Genomic DNA, 19766 nt, shown 5'->3' on the forward strand with positions numbered 1-19766 from the left:
ATTTTCAACTTTTAACGTTATTCAGTTATTTCACGTTTTCGTCGGTTTTTCTATAATGGTCGTCTTTCTATGGGCATCATCGTTCAACTTTCTGTAACTTCCCTCTTTTCATCAGCGTTCCTATAAAATCGTCATACTTTGGCGTAGAAACGTCATTTCACGTCAAAAGCGTCTATCAATCTTTTCAACGTTCGGCCTGTGTAAATCAGCGTCTCGTATTTTTAGCATTTTCGACTTAGTGAGCGTTTTTTAAATATCGTGTGGTTTTTGTTAAATTTACAGCCTTTTACTTAGTGTGTATTGGAGTCAGTTAGAGTGCGTCGATGTCACAGCTACAGTGAAGAGGTTGCCGCTTTATAAGACGGGAACTTCTGTCTCTATATCTCGTCACTACGAGCCACAATTTTACTCTACCATAATTACTTTACTAAATCGTAGTCATACTGCTCTTCTTTATAATGATTTGGGTAATGCATATACCTACAGACTTATACTTAGTCGCTATAACGACCTCCAAACGTGACAGAGAGTCCTGAATTCTCCCATTGACTCTAATGAGAATTTTTGGCCAGAGTTTTCTGAGGAGAAAAACAGAGGAGGGAGACATAGTTTGAAATTCGCCACTGTGGGGGACTACAAAGCTTTGTCCCTTAACATAAAATTCACACCCATTTGCTCATTGAAGAACTTGCGGACTCGTAAAAGATTAATTTTTAGTTGGATAACTTCATGGTTAGCTCGGAACAAGCCTGTTTATACAGGGGGTGAAACTCTGCCTTTACAGAGCAGAGTGAGCCTGATTTCCCGCCTTTCGTCTCCATGGCGACGGCGCAGCTGCACAGATTTTCACTGACAGGTCAACATGACTGATGCTCATGTTGTCAGACAGCAGTTCCATGCTTATTATGATTACTAAATACCACTATTGGAGTGTGTATAATTCAAGCACACACTTCTCACTAAATCCTTTCAAATAAAAGCACCAGCCAAATAATTAGCTTTAATAGCATATTCAATTTAATGGGTATATGCACTATTTAAAGAGATAGTAATTACAGTTTAGTAAGTCCCACACGTGCTTCCTCTACATCCTGTCAAAATAAAAGCACCCAATGCCATTATTAGCTTTAACTGACACTGTTTTTGCCTTTGAATGCGGTAATTAAGACTAATGACAGTTTTAGTATTACCCCCCCACACATTTCTAAATCCTTTCAAAATAAAAGCACCACATTACAATTTATTACCTGTAATGGCCAAAAGATTGATATAAAAAAATTTTGGTTCTGAATACTTACCAATCGTTATAGGCGGACTACTGTAGAGTCAGAGATAAATGCCACGTACAAACTTATTAGGCGTGCTTTTATTTGAAAGGCTAAATCTAAATTTTGCTTTAATAGGGCTATTCTTGCTATGAATGATTAAAATTATGACTATCTAAATGAAATTTTATAGTTTAGTAATCGCCCACACACAAACCTCTTCTAAATACCTTCAAAATTATAAAAAGCACCCCAAATGTAATTTATTACCTAAATGGCAAGATTTTTGTTCTGACTGGGAAAATTTCTACTCAGTTCATTAAATATGACACAGTTAGCTAATTATTTACAAAGACTTCTCTTCAAATCAAAAAGCATAGTCCCCGTATTTATGAATTGTCACACAATGACACATTGGTCAACCTTTTAACTTGACATTGTTAAACCTTGGTCAATTTTGAATCATGATCACTCTTTAATATTGTCATAGTATGACCTTGGGCATCCTTTTTAATCATCATCTTTATTAATACGCCATCTTTTGTCAGCGTTTAATCATTGTCAACGTTTCTGTTTATCTGTTTCATCGTTTTCATCGCTTTTGCCGTAGTCACTTTTTGAAACGTCAGCAGCGTGCATCAGCTTGTTATCGTTGCGCCAGCAGATCAGCTCTCCCACGTAATCTCCGAGAAATACTGTTTCTAGTTATTATTATTACTTCTTATTGTTCGCCCGTTTTTTCGGTTCGCTATCTACTTCTCACGCTTCATCGCAGAATAATCGCTTCAACGTTCAACGTGCGTCATCGTTAGGATGGCAGCCGCTATACTTGTCACGTTTTCAGCCTTCAACTTTTAACTTATTTCAACGTTTCAGTCGTTTTTTATAATGCCGTCGTATATGGGAATCATCGTTCAACTTTCTGTCAAGCTTCCCTACTTTCATCAGCGTCTTATCATCGTCATACTTTAGCGCGTACAGCAGAAACGTCATTTCACGTCAAAGCGTCTAGATCTTCAACGATTCTCCCGTGTAACAGCGTCCTCGTATCTTGTTATAAGTTTCGATGTGATGGCTTAAATATCGTGTGGGTTTTGCTTAAAGTTTTCAGCCTTTTCCATTGTGTGTATTGGCTCTGTTAGATCGTGCCGTGACTATGTCACACAAGCTTTACAGATGAGAAGCGTGCGCTTTATTAAGACAGAAATTCTGCTCTAACTCGTCACTACAGCCACAATTTTTATACTCTATCAACATAATTACTCACTCAAATCGTAGTCATACTTGCATATCTTTCTAATGATGGTCTGGCTATTACCTCAGACTATAACTTAGTCGCCCCTATCAACCCTCATAAAAGTGCAGAGAGATCCCGAAATTCTCCCAAGACTCTAATGATAATTTCGCGGTAGACGTATAGGGGAATGAAAAAGACAGAGGCGGGCAGAATATTTGAAATTGCCACTGTGGTACAAGCTTTTGTCCATTAAACATAAAAATTCACAGCATTTGCCTCATTCGAAGCCTTGGGACTCGTATAACTAGACAATTTAATTTTTGTGACAACTATCATGGTTTAAGCTGTGGAACAAAGCCTGTTATAAAGGTGAAACTCTGCTTTCTACAGAGAAGAGTGATGCCTATTGTACCCGCCTTTTGTCTCCATGGAGACGGACGCAGCTGCAGAGCTGCAGATGTCATGACAGTCAAACTGCTGCATGATCAGTGTAGACAGACAGTTCCCATGCGTATTAACTTGATTACTCAATACACTCATGACGATTGATGCTAAGTAATTAAGCACACACTTCCTCTAAATCTTTCAAATAAAAGCCACAGCCAAATCAATTAGCTTATAATAGCAATATTCAACTTTTAGATGCCGGTTAATTATGACTAATTTAAAGATAGATTAACCAGTTAGTAATGACCCACACGCGCTTCCTCTACATACTTTTCAAATACAAGCACAATGCAAATTATAGCTTTAACTGCATGTTTTTCGCTTTTGAATGCGGTAATTTAAAGACTAATTCACAGTTATGCTATTACCCCCACAACATATTCCCTAAATCCTTTTCCCCCAAATCAAAAGCACCAATTACAATTATACCTTTAATGGCAAGATCTGATAAAAAATTTGTGCGTTTCTGATTAACTTACCAGCGTTAATGCAGGACACACTTAGAGTCAGTAAATATGCCACTCAAACTTATTAGGGTGCTTTTATTCATGAAAGGGCAAATATAAATATTTGCCTTTAATAGGGCTATTATTGCTATTGATGATAAATTATGAATATACTAATGACTATTTATAGTTTAGTACATCCCCACCCACACACACTCAAATCCTATTCAAAATAATAAAGCACCACATGTAATTTATTACCATAAAAGGCCAAGATGTTGTTTCTGATGGTAATTTACTACTAGTATTAATAATATACACGGGTAATATTACAAATACTTTCTTCAAATCAAAAAGATAGTCAAGAATTTATTTATGATGTCAACAAGGCACATTGCGTCAACCTTTTAATTTGACATCTTTTACCTTGAGTCAACTTTGATAATTGTCATCTCTTAATATAATGGTCATATGTATGACCTTGGTCATCTTGTTATCATCATCATTTTAATCGCAATCTTTTGCACGTTTAATCTTGTCAACGTTTTCTCGTTTCAGCGTTTTCATCGTTGTGCAGTAGTCAAACTTCTTGCAAACGTAGTCAACTTTTTAACGTCCAGCAGCTTCAATCAGCGATTGTCATACGTTTGTTTTGTTTTTTGTTTTTTCTTTTTTTTTTTTTTGGACGGTGCAGCAGTTATCAGCTTCTCCACCGTAATTCTCGAGACATTACTTTTCTAGTTATTATTATTATTATATCTATTATTCGCCGTTTTTTACGGTCGACTATCTAATTCTCAACGGCTCATCTCAGAATCATCGTTCAACGTTATCTAAACGTGCGTCATCGTCGTTGTTTAGACGATGCAGGGCTATCTACTATTTCAAGTTTTTCATGCTTTTAAACTTGAACGTTATTCAACGTTTGTTCCGTCGTTTTTATTATAATGGTCGCCTCCTCAGGGAATCACTCGTTCAACTTTCTGTCAACTTCCCCTCTTTTTCAAGCGTTATCATCGTCATACTTTGGCGTCAGGAAACTCATGTTACGTACAAAAAGCGTCTATCATCGTCAAACCGTTCCTCCGTGATAAATCAGGTCTGCTAATCTTTTATAGTTTTCGACTATGATGAGAAGTTTAAAATATCGTGTGGTTTTGCTTAAATTTTCCAGACTTTTACATTAGTGAAATGCTGTTTGGGTCAGTTAGAGTGCGTGATGTCACAGCCTACAGATGAGAAGCCGGCGCTTGTTTTTTTTTATAGACATGAATTCTGTCTTAACTCGTTCACTTACAGCCACAATTTTTACTCATCAAAATAAGTACTTCCATATAAAATCGTAGTCATACTTAGTCTTCTTTCTAATGTGTGTCTGGATATAACCCTCAGACCTATACTATTAGTCGCTATGGAACCTCAAGTGCAGAGAGATCCTGAAATTCTCCATTGATATAATGATAAATTTTGGCAACGTCTAGGGGAGAAGAAAAACAGAGGAGCATATTTTGCAAATTCGCCACTGGTGGACTACAAGCTTATTGTCCTTAACAATATAAAATGAAAACCATTTGCTCATGCCCCCAGCCTTGCGAGACTCGTAAAATGAAATAATTTTGTGATAACGATCATGTTTAGCTGAAACAAGCTGTTTGAACAGGGTGACACACTCTGCTTTTTACGAGCGAAAGTGAAGCCTGATTTTCCGCCCTTCGTCTCCATGGCGACGGCAGACAGCAGCATGCCAGATTTCACTGACAGGGTCCAACTCCTGCATGCCTCAGTCTGTCAGACGCAGTTCCATGCTTCATCCTGGTTACTCATCTACACTATTTTTTGATTGTGTAGTTAATTAAGCACAACTCTCCTACTAAATCCTTTCAAATAAAAGCACCAGCCAAATTAATTAGCTTTATAGCAATATTCTGCTTTTAGATGGGGTAAGTATTGACCTGTTTAAATATAGATTAACAGTTTGTAATTACACCACACGTGCTACATCTACATCCTGTCAAAATAAAGAACCAATAGCCAAGTATTAGACCTTTAACTGCCACTGTTATTTGCCTTGAATGGGTAATTAAAGAACTAATTAGACAGTACGCTATAACCCCCACACATTTCCTCTAAATCCTTTCAAATAAAAAAAACAAAAAAGCACCAATTACAATTATTACTTTAATGGCCAAGATGATTCAAAAAAAATTAAGTCATGCGTCTGAAATTAAATCGTTAATGGGATACTTAGAGTTCATTAAATAGCCACTCCAACTTATAGGCGTGCTTTTATTCTGAAAGCGACTAAATCTAAATTCTTGGCTTTAAATAGGGCCTATTCTTACGCTATTGAATGATAAATTCTACGTAGATCTATCTAATGACTATTTTATAGTTTAGTAATAACGCCCACACACAACCTACCTAAATTCCTTCAAAATAAAAGCAACATGTAATTTATTTACCTAAATGGCAAGATTTTTAGTTTCTGACTGCGCTAAATTTCTTCTACTAGTTATTCAAAATATACAGTAGGATATGATTATTTACAAATACTTTCTCAAATCAAAAAGATAGTCAGCTTATTATGATTGTCAAAACAATGCACATAATGGTCAACCTTTAATCTTTGACATCTTTAACCCCCATGGTCAACTTGTGAATCATGATCATCTCTTTCATATTTGTCATAGTATGCACCTCTGGTCATCTTTTCTAATAAAATTCTTTTTAATCGCCATATTTGTCATCGTTTAATCTTGCGCCTCAAGTTTCTCGCCTTTTCATCGTTTTCATCGTTTTCGCCGTAGTCAACTTTTGACGTCACAGCTAATCAGCAGTTTGTACATTCGTGTGATGCCGCGCAGCAGATAGCTACTCCCACGTAATTTCCTCAGAGAAATTACTTTTCTAGTTATTCTTAGTATTTCGCACTTTTTTCGCGTTCGCTATCCTACTTCTCAACGTTTCATCTGCAGAAATAATCGTTTTCACGCTCTCTAAACGTGGCGTCACGTTAGACGATGCAGGCTATTACTTTTCACGTTTCAGCTTTTCAATTTAACGTTATTCAACGTTTTCCGTCGTTTTTTATAATGGTCGTATATGGGAATCATCGTCAAATTTCTGTAAATTCCCTCTTTTCATCAGCGTCTATCATAGTCATACTTTGGCGTAGAAAAGTCATTTCAAAGCTCAAAGCGCTCTATCACTTTCACGTATCTCCTGAAATCAGCGTTCCTTGTATTCCTTTTAAGTTGTCGACTTGTGAGCGTATTAAATTCATGTGGATTTTGTTAAATGTAACGCTTTTCCATTAGTGGTATTGGGTCAGTGAGCGTGCAGTGAGTGCACAGCTACAGTGAGAAAAGAGTCGTTTTGTAAGACAGAACTTCTGTCTCTCACTGTCCACTACAGCCACAATTTTACTCTATCAACATAATATTCACTAATCGTAGTCAATACTTGTCTTCTTTCTAAATGATTAGTGTCTGGATATACCCTCAGACATATACTTAGTCGCCCTATCAACCTCCAAAGCGCAGAGAGAGATCCCGAAATTACTCCCATAGACTCTAATGATACATTTTTGGACAAGTCTGGGGAGAAAAGAAAAACAGAGGAGACATATTTTGAAATTGCCACTGTGGACTACATTTCTTATCCTCAAATATAAAATTCACACCATGACTCATGAAGCCTTGGGATCGTAAATGAAATAATTTTGTGCATAACTATCATGTTTAGCTGGAACAGCCTGTTAATACAGGGTGAACTCTGCCTTTTACAGAAGCAGAGTGAGCATGATATTTACCGCCTTTCGTCTCCATGGCCGACGAGCGCAGCTGGCAGATCATGACAGGTAAAACTGCTGATGATCAGTGCTAGACAGCATTCCATTATGCTTATACTGATTACTCAACTACATATTGGCTTGTGTAGTATTAGCAACACACTTACCTTTAATCCTTTCAAAATAAAAGCACCCAAGCCAAATAATTAGTTTAATAGCAATATTTCAATTTAGATGGGTAGTATGACTATTCAAAGATACATTAACAGTACGCTAAGTTACCCACACGTGTTCCTTACCATACTTTCAAAATAAAGCACCAATTCCAATTATAGCTTTAACTGCACTGTTTTTGCTTTGAATGGGTAATTAAAGACTAATTGACCAGTTACGCGATTACCCCACACATTTCTCTAAAATCTTTCCAAAATAAAAAGCACCAATTTACAATTTATTAACTTAATGCAAGATTGAGTAAAAAATTTGTGGTTTCTGAATACTTACATCGTTATGGACTACTTAGAGGTCAGTAAATATGCCACTCAAATTATTAGGGGGTGCATTTTATTCTGAAAGGGCTAAATCAAATACTTTTGCCTTTTTAAAAGGGCTATCTTAGCCATATTGAATGATAAGATTATGACTATCTAATGACTATTTATCAGTTTCTAGTAATCGCCCACACACAACCTATAAATACCTTTCAAAATAAAACCACAATGTAATTTATTACCTGAAAATGCAAGAAAGATTTTTGTTTCTGACTGGGTAAATTATACTAGTTATTAAAATATACACAGTTAGGTAATTATTTACAAAGACTTTCTTCAAATCAAAAGATAGTCAGCTTGCTTTATGATTGTCACAATGCACATTGGTCAACCCTTTTAATCTTTGACATCTTTTAAACCTTGGTCAACTTTTGAATCATTGTCATTCTTTAATATTGTCATAGTATGCACCTGGTCCATACTTTAATCATCATCTTTTTAATCGCCATCTTTTGTCATCGTTTTAATCTTCTGTCAACGTTTTCTCTGTTTTTTTTCATCGTTTTGCCAGTAGTCAACTTTTGACGTGTCAGCGAATTAATCAGCGTTTGGTCATCGCTTTAGCCGCAGCAGATCAGCTCTCCACGCATAATTCTCGAGAAGAAATTATTTTTCTGAGTATTAGTGAGGAGAGACTGAAACAGCCTCACACTATTGAGATCTTCGCTCTTTATTATTATTAGTGGGAGAGCTGAACAGGCTCTCAAACTATGAGATATTCGCTCTCTTATCTATTATTAGTCTTATTATTTCGCCCGTTTTTTCGGTCTGCTATCTACTTCTCAACGCTTCATCGCAGAATCATCGTTCACGTTCTAAAGTCTGCGTCATCGTTAGGACGATGCAGGCTAGTACTTTTCACGTTTTCAGCTTTTCAATTTTAACGTTATTCAACGTTTCCGTCGATTTTTTTATAATGTCGTCTATGCGGAATCATCGTTCAAAGTTACTGCTCAACTTTCCCTCCTTTTCAGAGGTCTATACATCGAGTCATACTTTTAGGCGTCAGATTAGAATAGAAACATCATTCAACGTCAAAAGCGTATCTAATAATTTTCAACGTTACTCCGTTGTTTGTAAATCAGGCGTCCTCGCTATCTTTATAGTTTTTCGACTGATGAAGAGCTTTAAATATGTGTGGTTTTTGTAAATTTTCAGTTTCACATAGTGTGTAGTGCGGTCAGTTAGAGTGTGTGATGTCACACGCGTACAGTGAGCAAGAGTTGCGCTTTTTAAGAACAGCACTTCCTAGTCTCTAATCTCTGTCACTCCAGACACAATTTTTACTCTATCAACGTAATTACTTTCCACTAATCGAGTAAACTGGTCTTGTTTCTAATGATTGTGTTACATGGCTATACCTCAGACTATACTGTAGTCGACTATGCCTCAAAAGTGCAGAGAGATCCTGAAATTCTACCCCATTGACTCTAATGATAATTTTCGCAGACGTTCTGGGGAGGAGGAAAAACGAGAGGAGACCTGACGTATTGTGAATTGCCCACTTGCTACAAGCTTTGTCCTTAAACATAAAATTCACACACATGCTCATTAAAGCCTGGGACTCGTAAAATGAAATAATTTTTGTGAATTTGGATCGAAATACAATGTTTTTTAGCTGAAACAAGCCTGTTTATACAGGCGTGAAAACTCTGATTTCAGAGCCCAGAGTGAGCCTAGATTTTCCACGCCTTTGCTTCCATGGCGACGGCGCAGCTAGCCAGATTTGACTGACAGTCAAAAACTAGCTGATGCTCTGTGTTAAAAGCAGTTCCATCGCTATATTGATTACTCAACTCACAATATGGATTGTGATAGAAGTAGCACACACTTACTCTTAATCCTTCCAAAGTAAAAGCACCAAGCCAAATAATTAGTTTTAATAGCAATATTTCTACTTTTAGATGCCCGGTATTATAAACTAATTTAAAGATAGATTAACAGTTTAGAATTACCCACACAGCTATACCTCACATCCTTCAAAATAAAAGCAACCAATGCCATTTTTATAAGCTTTAAATGCACTGTTTTCCTTGATAGGGGTAATTATGATTTATTTAAAGACTATGTAGACAGTATACGGTATTACCCCCCAACATTTCCTCTAAATCCTTCAAATATAAAAGCACCCCAATTCATTTTTTACTTATTAATGGCAAGATTGATTAGAAAGTTGTGGTTCTGAATACTAACCAATCGTTAATGGACTACTTTAGAGTTACAGATAAATAGCCACTCAAACTTATTAGACGGTGCTTTTATCTGAAAGGGCTAAGAATCTAAATCTTTTGTGCTTTTAATAGGGCTATTGTTGCCTGGGATATTGAATGATAAATTTATGAAATCTAATGACATTTGATAATTAGTAATCACTCACACACAACCTCTAAATCTTGCAAAATAAAAGCCACCAATGCAATCTTATATTCTTAAATGGCAAGATTTTTGTTCTGACTGAGTAAATTTTAAAGTTATTCAAACTATTACACAGTTAGGCAATATTTACAAATACTTATTCAAATCAAAAAGATAGTGAGCTTATTATATTGTGTATTTCGTCAACCAATGCACTTCTGTCAACTTTTAATTTTGGACATCTTTTTACCTTGTCAAACTTTTGAACGTCATCTGTAAATATTTATAATTAATGTCTATAGTATGACCTGGTCATCTTTTTAATCCGCCATCTTTTGTCATCGTTTTATTCTTTGTCAACGTTTCTCGTTTTCATCGATTTGCCGTAGTCAACTTGTGGACGTAGTCAACTTTTTGACGTCAGCATGCTTAATCAGGATTTGTTCATGTTAGGGCAGCAGGATCAGCACTCCAAGTAATTTCTCGCAGAAATTTACTTTTTCTAGTTGATATTATTATTCTTATTATTCGCCCCGTTTATTCGGTTCGATATCTATTCTCACCGCTTCATCGCAGAATCATCGTTCAACGTTTCTAAACGTGACGTCACGTGAGACGTGCAGGCTATTACTTGTCACGTTTTCAGCTTTTTCAAATTTTTAACGTTTTTTCATCATTTTCCGTCGTTTTTTTATAAGTAGCGCGTCTATGGGAGAGAGATCATCGTTCAACCTTTTTTGTCAACTTGACTCTTTTCATCAGCTGCTATCATCGGTCATACTTTTGACGTTAGAAACGTCATTTTAACGTCAAAAGCGTCTATCATCTTCAGCGGTTTCTCCGTTTGTAAATCAGCACGTCCTGTCTCTTTTATAGTTTTGGCTTGTGCAGCGTTGTTAAAATGTGTGGTTTGTTAAATTTTCAGGCTTCTATCCATTAGTGTGTGTTGGCGTCCCAGTCTAGAGTGCGTGATGAGTCACAGCTACAGTGAGAAGGTGCGCCTTTTTAAGACAGAATTCTGTCTCTAACTCGTCCCTACAGCCACAATTTTTACTCTATCAACAATTACATTCACTCTAAATCGTAGCTCATACTTGTCTTCTTCTCTAATGATGACTGTCTGGGACATCACCCTCAGACCTATACTTAGTCGCCTATCAACCTCAAAGCGCAGAGATGTTCCCGAAATTCTCCCATAGACACTAATGATAATTTTCGGCAGACGTACTGGGCGACAACAGAGGAGCAATATTTGAATATTGCCACTATGTGGCTACAAGCTTTAGCCTCAAACATAAAAATTCCACACCATTGCCCTAAGTTGAGCCTTGGGACTCGTAAAATGAAAATAATTTTGGTGATGACTAGTCATGGTTTATCTGGAAAAGCCTGTTTATTACAGGGTGAAACTCTGCTTTTCAGAGACAGAGTGACAGCCTGAATTTTTTCCCGCCTTTCGTCTCCATGGCAACGGCGCAGCCTGCCCAGATGTCACTGACAGGGTCAAACTGCTGATGCTACAGTGTAGACAGCAGTAGTTCCATGCTTATTCACTGATTACTCAACTACACTATTGGATATGTGTAGTAATTAAGCACACACTCTATATAAATCCTTTCAAAATAAACAAGCCACAAGCCAAATATTAGCTTTAATAGCAATATATTCAACTTTTAGACTGGGAATTATGCGCTATTTAAAGATAGATATTAACAGTTGTAGTAATTACCCACACGTGCTTCCTCTACATCTTCAAAATTAAAAGCCACCAATGCCAATATTAGGCTGTAAAGGCACTGTTTCTGGCCGGTTGCTTTGAATGGGTAATTATGATTATTTAAAGACTATTGACAGTTACGCTATTACTCCCCACACATTTCCTCTAAATCCTTTCAAAATAAAAGCACCAATTACATTTTTTACTTTTAATGGCAAGATTGATTAGAAGTTGTGGTTCTGAATACTAACCAATCGTTAATGAGACTACTTTAGAGTTCAGTAAATAGCCACTCAAACTTATTAGGGTGCTTTTATTCTGAAAGGGCTAAAATCTAAATCTTTTGCTTTAATAGGGCTATTGTTGCTATTGAATGATAAATTATGACTATCTAATGACTATTTTATAATTTAGTAATCACTCACACACAACCTCTAAATCCTTTCAAAATAAAGCACCAATGTAATTTATTATCTTAAATGGCAAAGATTTTTTGTTTCTGACTGGTAAATTTTAATAGTTATTAAACTATTACACAGTTAGGTAATTATTTACAAATACTTTCTTCAAATCAAAAGATAGTGAGCTTATTTATGATTGTCAACAATGCACTCTGGTCAACTTTTAATCTTTGACATCTTTTTACCTTGGTCAACTTTTGAGTCATTGTCATATTTTAATCTTGTCTTAGTATGACCTTGGTCATCTTTTTAATCGCCATCTTTTGTCATCGTTTATTCTTTGTCAACGTTTTCTCGTTTTCATCGCTTTGCCGTAGTCAACTTTTGGACGTAGTCAACTTTTTGACGTCAGCAGCTTAATCAGCGTTTGTCATCGTATGCGGCAGGCAGATCAGCTCTCCCACGTAATTTCTCGAGAAATTACTTTTTCTAGTTATTATTATTATTCTTATTATTTCGCCCCGTTTTTCGGTCGCTATCTACTTCTCACACGCTTCATTCGCAGAATCATCGTTCAACGTTCTAAACGTGCGTCATCGTTAGACGATGCAGGCTATACTTTTCACGTTTTCAGCTTTTTCAACTTTTAACGTTATTCATCATCTTTCCGTCGTTTTTTTTATAATGGTCGTCTATGGGAATCATCGTTCAACTTTTTGTCAACTTGCCTCTTTTCATCAGCGTCTATCATCGCTCATACTTTGGCGTAGAAAACGTCATTTTAACGTCAAAAGCGTCTATCATCTTCAGCGTTCTCCGTTGTAAATCAGGCGTCCTCGTATCTTTTATAGTTTTTGACCTTGTGGAGCGTTAAATATGGTGTGGTTTTTGTTAAATTTTCAGCTTTTCCATTAGTGTGTGTTGGGTCAGTTTAGAGTGCGTGATGTCACAGCTACAGTGAGAAGGTGCGCCTTTTTAAGACAGAACTTCTGTCTCTAACTCGTCACTACAGCCACAATTTTTACTCTATCAACATAATTACTTCACTAAATCGTAGTCATACTTGTCTTCTTTCTAATGATGTGTCTGGAAATACCTCAGACCTATACTTTAGTCGCTATCAACCGCTCAAGCGCAGAGAGTTCCCGAAATTCTCCCATAGACACTAATGATAATTTTCGGCAGACGTCTGGGGAGGAGAAAAACAGAGGAGACATATTTTGAAATTGCCACTGTGGCTACAAGCTTTTATCCTCAAACATAAAATTCACACCATTTGCTAATTGAAGCCTTGGGACTCGTAAATGAAAATAATTTTTTGTGATAACTATCATGGTTTAGCTGGAACAAGCCTGTTATACAGGGTGAAAACTCTGCTTTTACAGAGCAGAGTGAGCCTGATTTTCCCGCCTTTCGTCTCCATGGCAACGGCGCAGCTGCAGATTTCACTGACAGGTCAAACTGCTGATGCTCAGTGTAGACAGCAGTTCCATGCTTATTACTGATTACTCAACTACACTATTGGATTGTGTAGTAATTAAGCACACACTTCCTATAAATCCTTTCAAAATAAAAGCACCAAGCAAATAATTAGCTTTAATAGCAATATTTCAACTTTTAGATGGGTAATTATGGCTATTTAAAGATAGATTAACAGTTTAGTAATTACCCACACGTGCTTTCCTCTACATCCTTTCAAAATAAAAGCACCAATGCCAATTATTAGCTTTAACTGCACTGTTTTTGCCTTTGAATGGGTAATTAAAGACTAATTGACAGTTACGCTATTACCCCCACACATTTCCTCTAAATCCTTTCAAAATAAAAGCACCAATTACAATTTATTACCTTTAATGGCAAGAATAATTAAAAAATTTGTGGTTTCTGAATACTTACCAATCGTTAATGGGACTACTTTAGAGTTCAGTAAATAGCCCACTCAAACTTATTAGGGTGCTTTTATTCTGAAAGGGCTAAATCTAAATCTTTTGCTTTAATAGGGCTATTCTTGCTATTGAATGATAAATTATGACTATCTAATGACTATTTTATAGTTTAGTAATCGCCCCACACACAACCTCTAAATCCTTTCAAAATAAAAGCACCAATGTAATTTATTACCTTAAATGGCAAGATTTTTGTTTCTGACTGGTAAATTTTCTACTAGTTATTAAAATATTACACAGTTAGGTAATTATTTACAAATACTTTCTTCAAATCAAAAAGATAGTCAGCTTATTTATGATTGTCAACAATGCACATTGGTCAACCTTTTAATCTTTGACATCTTTTAACCTTGGTCAACTTTTGAATCATTGTCATCTCTTTAATATTGTCATAGTATGACCTTGGTCATCTTTTTAATCATCATCTTTTTAATCGCCATCTTTTGTCATCGTTTTAATCTTTGTCAACGTTTTCTCGTTTTCATCGTTTTCATCTTTTTGCCGTAGTCAACTTTTTGACGTCAGCAGCTTAATCAGCGTTTGTCATCGTTGCGGCAGCAGATCAGCTCTCCCACGTAATTTCTCGAGAAATTACTTTTTCTAGTTATTCTTATTATTTCGCCCCGTTTTTCGGTCGCTATCTACTTCTCAACGCTTCATCGCAGAACCATCGTTCAACGTTCTAAACGTGCGTCATCGTTAGACGATGCAGGCTATTACTTTTCACGTTTTCAGCTTTTCAACTTTTAACGTTATTCAACGTTTTCCGTCGTTTTTTTATAATGGTCGTCTATGGGAATCATCGTTCAACTTTCTGTCAACTTCCCTCTTTTCATCAGCGTCTATCATCGTCATACTTTGGCGTAGAAACGTCATTTCAACGTCAAAAGCGTCTATCATCTTTCAACGTTCTCCGTGTAAATCAGTGTCCTCGTATCTTTTATAGTTTTCGACTTGTGAGCGTTTAAATATCGTGTGGTTTTTGTTAAATTTTCAGCTTTTCCATTAGTGTGTATTGGGTCAATTAGAGTGTGTGATGTCACAGCTACAGTGAGAAGGTGCGCTTTTTTAAGACAGAACTTCTGTCTCTAACTCGTCACTACAGCCACAATTTTTACTCTATCAACATAATTCCTTCACTAAATCGTAGTCATACTTGTCTTCTTTCTAATGATGTGTCTGGATATACCCTCAGACCTATACTTTAGTCGCTATCAACCTCAAAGCGCAGAGAGATCCCGAAATTCTCCCATAGACTCTAATGATAATTTTTGGCAGACGTCTGGGGAGAAAAACAGAGGAGACATATTTTGAAATTGCCACTGTGGCTACAATCTTTTATCCTCAAATATAAAATTCACACCATTTGCTCATTGAAGCCTTGGGACTCGTAAAATGAAATAATTTTTGTGATAACTATCATGGTTTAGCTGGAACAAGCCTGTTTATACAGGGTGAAACTCTGCTTTTACAGAGCAGAGTGAGCCTGATTTTCCCGCCTTTCGTCTCCATGGCGACGGCGCAGCTGCAGATTTGACTGACAGGTCAAACTGCTGATGCTCAGTGTAGACAGCAGTTCCATGCTTATTACTGATTACTCAACTACACTATTGGATTGTGTAGTAATTAAGCACACACTTCCTCTAAATCCTTTCAAAATAAAAGCACCAAGCCAAATATTTAGCTTTAATAGCAATATTTCTGCTTTTAGATGGGTAATTATGACTATTTAAAGATAGATTAACAGTTTAGTAATTACCCACACATGCTTCCTCTACATCCTTTCAAAATAAAAGCACCAATGCCAATTATTAGCTTTAACTGCACCATTTTTGCCTTTGAATGGGTAATTAAAGACTAATTGACAGTTACGCTATTACCCCCACACATTTCCTCTAAATCCTTTCAAAATAAAAGCACCAATTACAATTTATTACCTTTAATGGCAAGATTGATAAAAAAAAATTGTGGTTCTGAATACTTACCAATCGTTAATGGGACTATTTTAGAGTTCAGTAAATAGCCACTCAAACTTATTAGGGTGCTTTTATTCTGAAAGGGCTAAATCTAAATCTTTTGCTTTAATAGGGCTATTCTTGCTATTGAATGATAAATTATGACTATCTAATGACTATTTTATAGTTTAGTAATCGCCCACACACAACCTCTAAATCCTTTCAAAATAAAAGCACCAATGTAATTTATTACCTAAATGGCAAGATTTTTGTTTCTGACTGGTAAATTTCTACTTGTTATTAAAATATTACACAGTTAGGTAATTATTTACAAATACTTTCTTCAAATCAAAAAGATAGTCAACTTATTTATGATTGTCAACAATGCACTCTCGTCAACTTTTTAATCTTTGACATCTTTTTACCTTGGTCAACTTTTGAGTCATTGTCATATTTTAATCTTGTCTTAGTATGACCTTGGTCATCTTTTTAATCATTATATTTTTAATCGCCATCTTTTGTCATCGTTTTAATCTTTGTCATCGTTTTCTCGTTTTCATCGTTTTGCCGTAGTCAACTTTTTGACGTCAGCAGCTTAATCAGCGTTTGTCATCGTTGCGGCAGCAGATCAGCTCTCCCACGTAATTTCTCGAGAAATTACTTTTTCTAGTTATTATTATTATTATTCTTATTATTTCGCCCCGTTTTTCGGTCGCTATCTACTTCTCAACGCTTCATCGCAGAATCATCGTTCAACGTTCTAAACGTGCGTCATCGTTAGACGATGCAGGCTATTACTTTTCACGTTTTCAGCTTTTCAACTTTTAACGTTATTCAACGTTTTCCGTCGTTTTTTTATAATGGTCGTCTATGGGAATCATCGTTCAACTTTCTGTCAACTTCCCTCTTTTCATGAGCGTCTATCATCGTCATACTTTGGCGTAGAAACGTCATTTCAACGTCAAAAGCGTCTATCATCTTTCAACGTTCTCCGTGTAAATCAGCGTCCTCGTATCTTTTATAGTTTTCGACTTGTGAGCGTTTAAATATCGTGTGGTTTTTGTTAAATTTTCAGCTTTTCCATTAGTGTGTATTGGGTCTGTTAGAGTGCGTGATGTCACAGCTACAGTGAGAAGGTGCGCTTTTTTAAGACAGAACTTCTGTCTCTAACTCGTCACTACAGCCACAATTTTACTCTATCAACGTAATTACTTCACTAAATCGTAGTCATACTTGTCTTCTTTCTAATGATGTGTCTGGCTATACCCTCAGACCTATACTTTAGTCGCTATCGACCTCAAAGTGCAGAGAGATCCTGAAATTCTCCCATTGACTCTAATGATAATTTTTGGCAGACGTCTGAGGAGAAAAACAGAGGAGACATATTTTGAAATTGCCACTGTGGCTACAAGCTTTTGTCCTTAAACATAAAATTCACACCATTTGCTCATTGAAGCCTTGGGACTCGTAAAATGAAATAATTTTTGTGATAACTATCATGGTTTAGCTGAAACAAGCCTGTTTATACAGGGTGAAACTCTGCTTTCACAGAGCAGAGTGAGCCTGATTTTCCCGCCTTTTGTCTCCATGGCGACGGCGCAGCTGCAGATTTGACTGACAGGTCAAAACTGCTGATGCTCTGTGTACAGAGCAGTTCCATGCTTATTATTGATTACTCAACTACAATATTGGATTGTGTAGTAATTAAGCACACACTTCCTCTTAATCCTTTCAAAGTAAAAGCACCAAGCCAAATAATTAGCTTTAATAGCAATATTTCTACTTTTAGATGGGTAATTATGACTATTTAAAGATAGATTAACAGTTTAGTAATTACCCACACATGCTTCCTCTACATCCTTTCAAAATAAAAGCACCAATGCCATTTATTAGCTTTAAATGTGTCAGGGGGCGGCAATGAACGGACCCACATGCACAGCGACGAGACGTGAGGCGAGGCGATGCGAGAAAGTGGTATTTAATTCCAGAACTCAGGTCACAACGGTCGGAGTCATACACAGGTAACAGTAGATAATCCAGGCGTGGCAGACAGGGATAAGGCAGGCTCAGAGTAAACGAACAAACAGGATACACGGGTTACAGCGGGGCTAGGTCAGCGAACGGGACTACGACAGGATCAACGAACTGGAACAACGGTAAGACACAAACAACGATCTGGCAACTGGAGTCTGTGAGGGGTGGATGCTATATACCGGTGTGACTAGTTAACTGCCAACAGGTGTGTCATGATCCGGGGACTGAACTGAGAAAACAGGAAGTACTTTCAGTATAAAAGCGGAAGCTAACACAATGACCAGGATCCGGAGGTGTTACACAAAGTGAAAACAGGAGCTACTGCGTTGAACAGGAAACAATAAACAAAACCAAAACCCAGATCGTGACAGTACCCCCCTCCCAAGGGCGGATTCCAGACGACCAAAAAAACAACAAACCCGAGCAGGGCGGGCGGAGGGAGGACCGGCGGAGGGACAGAACCAAAAACAACCCTCACAGGACACAGACAGGGCGGGCGGAGGGCGGACCGGGGGAGGGCAAAACGGGAACCCCCATCAAACAGAAGTCACGCCCGAACACAGACCGACCAGAAAAACAAAGAACAAGTCTCATCATCAAGAGAACCCAACCTGAATGTCCACAAAACAAGAACAAAAGTCCCCAACCAGGAAAACAACAGAGTCCAGGGAGTCCCTCACAGAGGGTGGGGACGCGGCGAGATCCTGCTCAACCGCCGCTGAGGCAGGAGAGTCCACCACGACGGCTGGCGAGGTCCGGGAGAGCAGAGCTGAGCCCAGCCCCCTCCCCGACGGAGATGCTCCGGGGATCCCAGTATCGCGGCGGACGACGACGGCAGAGACCGCGCCATCGTCGCGGCAGGAGGGGACGTACCCCAGGCGAACGGCCGTGGCGGTGGCGGAGTCGAGGCGGACGGCGCCGGAGGAGGCAGCGCCATCCAATCACCAGGAGAAGCCGAGGGCGAGGCCACCAGTCCGGCAGCCGAGGCCAGGACGAGGCAGGAACCGATGCAGGGGCGGCCGGAGCCGGGCCGCCAGGAACCGATGCAGGTGCGGCCGGAGCCGAGCCGCCAGGAACAGATGCAGGTGCGGCCGGAGCCGGGCCGCCAGGAACAGATGCAGGTGCGGCCGGAGCCGAGCCGCCAGGAACCGATGCAGGTGCGGCCGGAGCCGAGCCGCCAGGAACCGATGCAGGTGCGGCGGGAGCTGCGACGGGAACGACCCCCTCCTGGAGGTCCGCCGGGACTGCGACGGGCGCGACCCCCTCCTGGAGGTCCGCCGGGACTGCGGCTGGCGCGACCCCCTCCTGGAGGTCCGCCGGGACTGCGACGGGCGCGACCCCCTCCTGGAGGTCCGCCGGGACTGCGGCTGGCGCGACCCCCTCCTGGAGGTCCGCCGGGACTGCGGCTGGCGCGACCCCCTCCTGGAGGTCCGCCGGGACTGCGGCTGGCGCGACCCCCTCCTGGAGGTCCGCCGGGACTGCGGCTGGCGCGACCCCCTCCTGGAGGTCCGCCGGGACTGCGGCTGGCGCGACCCCCTCCTGGAGGTCCGCCGGGACTGCGGCTGGCGCGACCCCCTCCTGGAGATCCGCCTGGACTGCGGCTGGCGCGACCTCCTCCTGGA

General features: G+C 38.8%; 3 protein-coding genes across 3 annotated transcripts in view; all 3 read left to right on the forward strand.

Annotated features, from left to right (window-relative positions):
- LOC114850884 (NACHT, LRR and PYD domains-containing protein 12-like) overlaps window positions 1-19766 on the forward strand; it is a 369265-nt gene that overhangs the window by 327777 nt on the left and 21722 nt on the right.
- LOC129603679 (uncharacterized) overlaps window positions 1-19766 on the forward strand; it is a 258884-nt gene that overhangs the window by 189078 nt on the left and 50040 nt on the right. The window lies entirely within an intron of this gene.
- Window positions 5331-19766, forward strand: part of LOC114846365 (NACHT, LRR and PYD domains-containing protein 3-like) — a 36158-nt gene continuing 21722 nt past the window's right edge. The window contains exon 1 of the mRNA XM_055506635.1: window positions 5331-5335. Coding sequence (XP_055362610.1) covers window positions 5331-5335 — 5 coding nt within the window. The remainder of the gene's footprint in view (window positions 5336-19766) is intronic.

This window comes from Betta splendens, chromosome 24 (assembly GCF_900634795.4).
Source record: "Betta splendens chromosome 24, fBetSpl5.4, whole genome shotgun sequence".
Classification (NCBI taxonomy): Eukaryota; Metazoa; Chordata; class Actinopteri; order Anabantiformes; family Osphronemidae; genus Betta; species Betta splendens.